Source organism: Cibotium barometz, chromosome 3, assembly GCF_041138505.1.
Source record: "Cibotium barometz isolate CiBa-2024 chromosome 3, ASM4113850v1, whole genome shotgun sequence".
NCBI lineage: Eukaryota > Viridiplantae > Streptophyta > Polypodiopsida > Cyatheales > Cibotiaceae > Cibotium > Cibotium barometz.
Genome location: NC_141048.1, coordinates 46,448,774 through 46,457,974, shown reverse-complemented (window position 1 = coordinate 46,457,974; position 9,201 = coordinate 46,448,774). Strand labels below are relative to the sequence as shown.

Here is a 9,201-nt window from a genome sequence, read left to right as displayed (position 1 = left end):
TAAATGAATGTGACGGGATGTAAATGGATGCGATGTCATTAGATGAGATGTGAATGTGATAAGAGGAGATGTAAACGTGATGTGATAAGATGTAGACGTGATGTGATAAGATGTGAATGCGATGTGATAAGATGTGAATGCGATGTGATGAGATGTGGATGAGATGTGATGTGATGTGATGTAAATGGATGTGGATGTGGATGTGATGAGATATGAATGAGATCCCTGCCCCCGAAATTTGTTGCACGGAGGGGGCAAGGATCTTTCATGGTGGAGAATACAATTTTGGTTTCAATTAAAAGAAATTGTTCACCTATTTTTGTAATTTTTAACATTTTTAGGAGAAATGAAAAACAAAACAAAATTCTGCAAAATCACATGTGTAATGCAAAAATTGAACAAAACAAACTTTTTTTAAAAAAAACATGCTTGCTTTCTTCAAAGTCTCTCCAATTACGAGTACAAACAGAATTTCAACCAAAAGCTCATCAAATGCATAAGTTTTTCTCTCCACCACTCATCCCGTGTCTATTTCTAAACCTCTCAACATCACTTAAAGAGAAATGGCACAGGGGAAATACAAAGGAAATCTAAGAATCTAAATGAGTGTGGAGAGACCTTAGGCACTCCAGCAATGCCAAAATGTTATGCCCCTTTCCTACCCCCTCCGAGAACTATGTTAATTCAAGGAAAGCAAGAAAGAAGTAGTGAACTTACCTCCCTCCTAATCTTGGTCCTCTTGAAGTACACAAGATCAACTTGTTGTGAAGCTGCACCTTTTTGAATGTTGCATCTACGCTTGTAAGGACATAGACACCTCTCACTCTCTACTCTCTCTCTCTTTCTCATATGTAATAGAAAGGAGAATGCACCATGAATTTATAAGTCTCTCCTCTCAACACTTTCACACCATACACATAGACAAGAGCAAGTAGAGACTCAATTGGAACAAAGGGGGATTGTGTCTTTGCATTATGAGAGCAAGTAGATAAGTAGACTCAATTGAAACAAAGGGGTATTATGTCTTTGCATATGAGAGCAAGTAGATAAGTAGACTCAATTGGAACAAAGGGGTATTATGTCTTTGCATATGAGAGCAAGTAGATAAGAAGTAGACTCAATTGGAACAAAGGGGGATTGTGCCTTTGCATTATGAGAAATTGACTTATATACAACTGTCCTTTATTCACACTTGGGCGCCCAAAACTCATAAATTAACTAATACAACATGGACATGGCTAACTTTCTCATAAATACTATAGCATTTATAGTGCCTTTTCATGACACTTATTGCTTACCCTTGTTGTAGCAATGAACAGCTTGTTAACACACTATGGAATGGGGTTAACACCAAAACTCATAAATTAACTAATACATCATGGGCATGGCTAACTTTCTCATAAATAATGTAGCATTTACAGTGCCTTTTCATGACACTTATTGGAGCAATGAACAGCTTGTTAACACACCATGGAATCGGGTTAACATCCAACACCTCTGTAAGGTAAATTTAAAGAGCGTTGGAGGAATGAAGGCATCCATTAGGTGTATTATCAAGAGCTCAACTTCCTATTATTTGAATAAGTGAGAGGGTGTCTCTACTACCATAGTTGGAAGAAGGGGGCATAATAGTTAAAGGCTTCCATAGTTGGAAGAATGGGACATAATAATTAAAGGCTTCCATAGCTGAAAGAAGGGGATGTAATAATTAAAGGCTTCTTGGACTTTAGTTTCTTAACAATATATTTCACTTTAATAATGCCTTAGAATAGAAACTTTTCATTCCATTATTTGAGGTTGTTATCACATCAGAATTCATTACATCTTTGACGTCATCAAAAACAACTCTAGGGCTAGCCATGACTTTGTCAATATTCATTAGCAACAACATGGATAGATTATTATCGTAAACCAATCCACTATTTTCACTTGTGTGAGCAATAGCGAATCTAATTCAATATCTGTTGTTAACCACTTCGTAGGTTAGCATGGTTTCATTTGCCTGACCTATCACAAGGCGATTTGCCATCTTACCTACTCGAGCAGGCACCTATCTTTTGTAAGATGGCACTGCAACATATAAAATGGCCTTATTACGCAAATAGAAAAGTCATTAACTTCGTGTACATACTTGTTTTTAACTAGAACTAGTGGATCGAGAATATTTTAAGTGTTGTTCGACCTAGTATGAAAGTTAGTCACTTGTATATAAGTCATCCTTGACATTGAGTAATGGACAATCATTCCCTTGCAATATAATACTTGTGATCTCTTCTCTCATCTACTCTTGCTTACATGTATGATACTATAGAACCTTGCTTTACTTAATTGATGCATACCAGATAGGTTAGATTATAGGTTTCTCTCTTCCATTGGCTTCTTCCCGATTCCACGCTAGAATGGTTGAAGTACAAAAAAGAGAGGGAATAGAAAGGTTAGATTATAGGTTTTAGCTCCATTCTAGGCTAGCATGAGAATAGAAAGGTTAGATTGTAGGTTTCTCTCTTCCATTAGTTTCTTCCCCATTCCACGCTAGCATGGTTAAAGTACAAAAAGAGTGATAATAGAAAGGCATTTCAATTTAGACTTAGGTATACATTTTAGTGCTTTGAGAATTTATCGAGTTTGTCTCTCTTTTTCATCCACATCATATGTGTCATCTTCACTAGTGGCATAATATCATAGCATGTTCTCTACCGTGATACTCCTAGTATTTACTTGGGTAGTGTAAGAGAGCCACGTAAAAGCTAGCTCTCACAATATTACCCCACCTCCCTCCTTGTTTAACCTCCCTGATTCTAATTAGTAGACCTTTAATACTTAACCCACCTCTCTCCTTGTTTAACCTCCTTGATTCTAAATAGTAGACCTCTAATTCTTAACCTCCTTGATTCTAACTAGTAGACCTCTAATTCTTAACCCACCTCTCTCCTTGTTTGAGCTCCCTAATTCTAATTAGCAGACCTCTAATTCTCACCCTCATAACGCCTTTATTGAGTCCCTTATGTAAGCCATGCTAGATGGTTAAAGTACAAAAAGAGTGAGAATAGAAGGCATTTTAATTCGGACTTGGGTAATACATTTTAAGGCTTAGGAGTATGTATTTATCTAAGTTTATATCCCACCACAGCATATACTCTTAAGTAGAAGCAAAAAAGAGTGTTGCATAATGATATAAAAGCAAACAACACGTGTGGTTGTGCTCTAGCCACCTTCCATCCACTTGTCACACGTGGCTTCCAGTGCACCAACACCCATCTTACATCCACAAGGCAACACCAGCACGTTTTTTCAGCGAATTGAAAGGTTTTTTCAACAAACAATACGTCAGATCGTTATTGCTGAGCCCAATGAGGTCGCCCACCCCAATGTCGTCATGCATGAAGGCGAGAACTCCCGGGAGTCAATGTGGGTTAGTATTGACTGTTAATAGCTTATGTTAGATAGAGATTAAGTTTTTTTTTACGATTAAAACGCACAAGGATAAAAGGAAAGGGAAGTCGAAAGTGAGAGAGTGTGTTAGTGGTTTTCAATTGAGAGAGATGTTTTTCAACTGAGAGAGTGAGTAATCTTTGCATCAAACTCAAGAGGATAGAGGAAGGAGGATCGGGCACAGAAGGCATCGATCAGTCCACGTCATCTCATTGCAAATCCATTAACACAACACTATATTCAAATTTCAATATTCACAGCACATAAAAGTCCACATGCAAGCAATCACAAGAACATTAATCTTTTTTTTTTACTGCATCTTATTCAAAACCTCAAGCCAAGACATGCACCGAAAGGGGAGAAGGGGAGGAATGGCGGGTTAGGAGTCAAGCTTAGACAGAGTGGACACTAAACGGCTTCTAGTGCTTGCTGGACATCCCCATAAATGTCTTCAAAATCCTCTATTCCACAACTAAAACGGACAAGGTTATCCTTGATGCCTAGTCTCGCCCGTTCAGATGGGTCTTGATCCCTGAAAAAAAACACTTAGAAAGTGTCTCATGGAAGTCTCATACAAAATCTTTGCTTCCTAATCTCCATGCGAAGTGGTGATGTGAACACAGTATGTAAACAACAAAAGCAATTATCAACAAACATACCAGTAAGATATTATGGTGGGCTGCTCAACAAGACTCTCGCAACCTCCGAGGGAAGGAGCAATGTATGGGATTCTTAATGAGTCGATAAACCTGGATGTGGCCTCCAAGTCTCCTGCCACCTGCAGCTTCATCAATCAGTTAAGGCGCTTGAAGTCTTCATGTTAGCATGGAGCCAAGGTTCTGCCAGAAGCCAGTCTCACCTCAAAACTGACCACACCACCAAAGCCGCTCATTTGTCGCATGGCAATGCGATGCTCAGGGTGACTTTCAAGGCCAGGATAATGTACACGAATTACCTGGTATGCACAAACCCCATGGACACCTTGAGTCAGATTAAGCAGGTCCCTTCCCCTACTGGCTCCATAACACGATAATATATTAATCATTGAAATTCACAACAAGGGTAACCGTTGTAGATGTCACATACTTTAGGGTGGAGCTCTAGTGCTTGGGCAAGCTTCAAAGCTGTTTCATTCTGCTGCTTGACACGGATATGGAGTGTCTTCATGCCACGGATGATCAGATATGCTGAGTTCTGTCATCACAAAAAACCCAAGGCCACCTCTTGGTCAACTTGAATACATGCTTAGACTGAAAATGCATATATAATAATGCCCAGGATATTGATTGGCAACTGAGACACTGATCTCATAAGCACTAAGACATGTTTTGAAGCAGCTTTACAATCGGAAGGTTCACTCTACTCACTGGGTCAATGACACCACCCAGTATATTGTGCACAGCCTTCACAGCTGCAACAACTTTCTTTGAACCACTCAAGCTACCTGCCAGCACCTGTTTCATGCAAAAGTGAGTACTCCAAACTGTTATAAACAAGTTTCAGAGGTGTGTTTGCAGAAACACGAAGGAGACATGACACCCACATCATTATGCCCAGCCAAGTACTTGGTAGCAGAATGCAGCACAATGTCAGCTCCGAGATCCAAAGCTTTCTGATTGACAGGAGTGGCGAATGTGCCATCAATGCAAACCAGAGCGCCCTTGTCATGACATAGCTTTGACACAACTTCAATATCGATGCACCGCAAGTAAGGGTTGGTTGGGGACTCCGAGAAAAAAATAGAGACCTGCAGATCAATATTTCGGAGCTTAAGGCATAGCCCAAAAACAGAGAGCTACCTTCAAACACAGAAATTATGCAAAATTGGCCATTCACTCTCCCTAAAAGACTAGCAAGTTGCAACCACAGATTTCTGGACAAGTACCTTGTTTTTGTCCAGGGCATGTTCCAAAGACGCGAGATCAGCTGGATCAATAACTGTGGCCTGCTTTCACACAACATAAAAATATTGAGTATCTGCAGCCGCCTATTTTAAACAAGGGAGCCATGGACAAGAAGAAAACAGACCGTGATGCCCATCTTAGGAAGAATGTTTTGGATGAACTGCCTAGTTCTACGATAGCAGTCAGTGGTAGTAACTATATGGCCACCACTAGGCACTAATGCAAGAAGCATTGTTGTTGCCGCACTCATGCCTGATGCCATCAACAAAGTTGCCTCAGCCCCCTCAAGTGCACTGCAACAAAACCTTACTTAAGTATAAGCAAAACCATATGTTCATATTCGAACATACATGCACATTAAGAATGTTTCACAAAAGGGAACCCTGTCCCTGGCGGGATCCAATTTCCCACCCGAGTGCCAGACAAGGGCTCCACCCTTCCATTCGGTCAGCAGCCCACCTGTAGTTTCAAGGAGATAATCAAAACAACTTTCATTATCCATACCTTATTTTCTCCTCTGCTGTATGTGTTGTTGGATTCCCATACCGTCCATACTCAAAACTTGTATATCTTCCCTCCTATTTAAAAACCAGAGAAGAGTTGATCCACTTTTTTTAGCTTAGCAAATCTATTTTTTATTACTGTCCACATGCAGATGATGTAAAGGTTTTCTTTCAATTTGAGGTTTTCTTAGAAGTGAGATTCCTAGGGCCAAGAATAGCACATAATCAAGTGAACATAAGACTTATGCTAGCTAGGGCAGCTTTTCATAGCAGTCAAGAACACCACCTAGTGGTGCAATGTCACCAAGCAGATAGGCACCTGGGCAGTGTAAATGGTCTTCTGTGGAAGCATGAGAGAGAGAGAGAGAGAGAGAGAGAGAGAGAGAGTCACCAATATGTGGGGCAGTAGAAGTATCTAGGCCTGGAGTGTTCAAGATAGCGGGAGTCAACAGACTCGTAATGAAAGCATTATGCTCAGTTTAGCAAAAGCATATCGTGATTATGATTTATACTTTCCTGCACACATGACTGTGTACGTGAACAATTGTGGCAAAACTGAGAAGCTTGTATCCTATGTTTAGTTCTATAGACATTGTACACTGCATTGATGCAGCTTGTACACTCGATAACGTGATACCCGCAAACAATCACAATACCTGGAAGGCAATCAGCTCTGCAGTGTTGGTAAATGTGTAAGTTGACGTCTGAACAATGGGAGTCGTCAGTGCATCAGAGACTTTGGGGCGTCCATTCCGTTCACCTGCAATCACATTCAAAACAACAAGGCATGAGCATACCCACACATCCTCGTGTGCAACTTCCAAATCAGAGGCAGGCTGAATCAAGAATTCAGATTGCACCAGCTGAGTTTACTTTAGTGAGCTTGCTTCTAAGAAATGCACAGAACATGCACAAGAAATCCCTTTCAAACTTATCAGATACAGACCTCACATTAGGACACTCACTTAAGTTGCTTTTATTCATAGCTTCAGAATCACATGAAGCAGGAGGTAAGAAGATAGTGAAAGTGCCCATGAAGTAGGGGAGAGATTTTAGCCATCGTCTACATTAGGCTATTTCTTAAGGCATAATTTTGTGTGAACCCCATCCTCCCTGCTGAAGGATGACTAGCCAGTCAGACAGCAGAATTGGTGGATGTGGATGGTCGTGTCACAAAAACATCAAACAATTTCCTTGAAAAAACTTCCAAAAACCAAACCAAAAATGTTGAACAACGTCGCGCGTACATGCTTTCGGTAGAACAGACAATCCAGCCTTGATGAGACTGAATGAGCCACACGGAGATACCCCAAACCTTCCTCTATACTCTCTAAGGCCTATCCATGGGGAGTAAGCTCTCTGAAGGGAATCATTCTCTGTAGGGGATCAATTCCTATGGTCTACAAACTTTCAACATTGCATGCCCAAGGGTGCTTTGTCACATGCATTATGGTATGGGTATGGGATGAACTCAGGTTCTCAAGAGCGCTAATGCTGCAGGCTAATGGATAAGCAGCTGAGATTGGTCAGGTATTACGATAATTCTCAAACCCCGCCCTTGCAGCGACCTGTTGAATCCATTAGATGAAAAACATGACTGATTTCGCTAGATAAACACGGACAAGTTGTTGAATTCATTGAATGAAAAAGACTGTAATCAACATTTGATGCCACAAAGATCCAAACTCAGACCTGCATGTACGGCAAGGGTGGATGAAGAAGGCTTCGGCTTGTCACCTCCCGGGATCTGCACAGTCCCATTTACAGTAGTGCTACAAGGGGCAAGGGGCATGGCAGCGACAGATTCAACAATCGTTGCAACCGCCGGAGATGGCCCTCCTGCCGGAACAGAAACGGCAGCCGTTGTCACGGCTGCATTCTCCGGCACAATAGCTGGAGAATTCGTCGCAGAAGCCGCTACCACTTGAGCCACACCAATGTTGCTGCAATTGCGCCTCGCCTTGATGCTGAGCTGACGCTCGAAGTTGGGAGGGAAGCGCAGAATGAGGGGCGAGAAAGACGAGTACGCAAATATGGAGGGATGCCGCCGCGGAGATGGCGATCCGTCGAACGAAGGGGCGCTTGCCGCAAAGGGCTCCGATCGACAGTCCGGCTGAGGAGGGTGAACTCTAGCTGCAGAGGAGGAAGACAGAGATGTTGCAGCGGACGCCATCGCCATAGGTATAGCCATAGCCAAAGCCACCAACTGTGTGTGCTACTATGCAAAAAGATCGGATCAAACCCCCTCCCTCGGCTTGCTGTGCAGAAAAAACCCTAATTCACCTTCCTGCTCCCACAGAAATATGAGACCCCTCAAACCCTAAATTCTTGTTGGCCCCCGTATATGACAATACCTTCCCGGTTCGTTTTAACGTTTGCACTAACTCTGAAGATATCATGCCAGGAATATGCCATCATTTTAATAACGAGTTTCCTACTTTTTCATCTTTTTTTCCAAGGAACTTAATATTATATTAAGTGTAGCAAACAGAAAAATGTATATCGGTGTATGAAAAAAAAACATCCTTTAATTTTCACGCTCAATTTGAGAAAACTGATTGTATTTTTGCATAGCCTTGAATTTAATTATTCGGATTTTTGAAATTTCAGTTATACTTATGCATTTTTCCAATAAAACTTGGTTGAGTTTAAGGTCATCCTTTTTTTTCACTAGTTAGAAAAAAAGTTTATTTATGCCACTGATGTATATATGTACATTCACAACAAACATATTGTCGGTGCCAAACTAATGTGCTTAGTGTTGTTCCTACTTTTCCTTTTTAGCATTGGAGTTACAAAACTGTAATATATTGGTTCCTGATCCTGCAGAAAGTCATAGCTCCTCAAGTCATCTCGTCAAATGCAACGAAGTAGCTCATAACATAAATCATAATTTCTAAAGAAAATTTATGTGGAGTTCAAAATCTACTAGAGTGAGGAAATCGTGAGGCAACACACACCATAGACCGATCCTTCCTCTTGCTCCTAGAGGTTGGAGAGATTCTCGAAAACCCCCCGTTCCCTCTCTTTTTCATGTGCCAAAAACAGGCCAAAGAGAATTTCTCTCTCTTTTTCTCTCACTCTTCCTCTCTTTCTCCTCTGAACTCAAAGCAAGAAAGAGAGATTTTCTGCCCCTGCTATGTCAATAAGGAAGGCTAACCATGCGTGAAAGCAAAGAGGAGAGAGTCTCTCTCTTATGTGTCAGAAAGCTCATGCCATATCTATTTAATCAAGGCAGAGCTAGCTTAATTTGGCCAAATTATGAAAGTATCGACCGGGGGGGGAGAGAGAGAGAGATAGAGAGAGAGAGAGAGAGAGTATTCATTAAAGAAATGATTTAAATCATCGTTGCACCCATAATA

At 41.1% G+C, this 9,201-nt stretch overlaps 1 protein-coding gene across 1 annotated transcript; it reads right to left on the bottom strand.

Moving 5' to 3' along the window:
• Positions 1-3,651: 3,651 nt before the first annotated feature.
• On the bottom strand, positions 3,652-8,234 carry LOC147640140 (cystathionine gamma-synthase 1, chloroplastic-like). The gene is made up of 11 exons (XM_086777703.1): positions 7,532-8,234; positions 6,496-6,599; positions 5,841-5,914; positions 5,461-5,629; positions 5,318-5,377; positions 4,976-5,179; positions 4,800-4,886; positions 4,519-4,626; positions 4,292-4,387; positions 4,092-4,210; positions 3,652-3,964 (listed from the first exon to the last, which is right to left on the bottom strand). Exons 1-11 carry the CDS (start codon positions 8,028-8,030, stop codon positions 3,841-3,843), a joined length of 1,644 nt encoding a protein of 547 aa, XP_086633829.1. The 5' UTR covers positions 8,031-8,234; the 3' UTR covers positions 3,652-3,840.
• Between the last annotated feature and the right edge of the window lie 967 nt (positions 8,235-9,201).

Bases quoted from the DNA above. Each gene is read 5' to 3' on its own strand.
- LOC147640140 (XM_086777703.1), bottom strand. From the start codon at position 8,030: ATGGCTATACCTATGGCGATGGCGTCCGCTGCAACATCTCTGTCTTCC. The intron at 4,388-4,518 runs GTATGTGACATC...TGTGCATACCAG, and splicing joins CACTAGAGCTCCACCCTAAA to GTAATTCGTGTACATTATCC. The intron at 3,965-4,091 runs GTATGTTTGTTG...GTTTTTTTTCAG, and splicing joins CCCACCATAATATCTTACTG to GGATCAAGACCCATCTGAAC.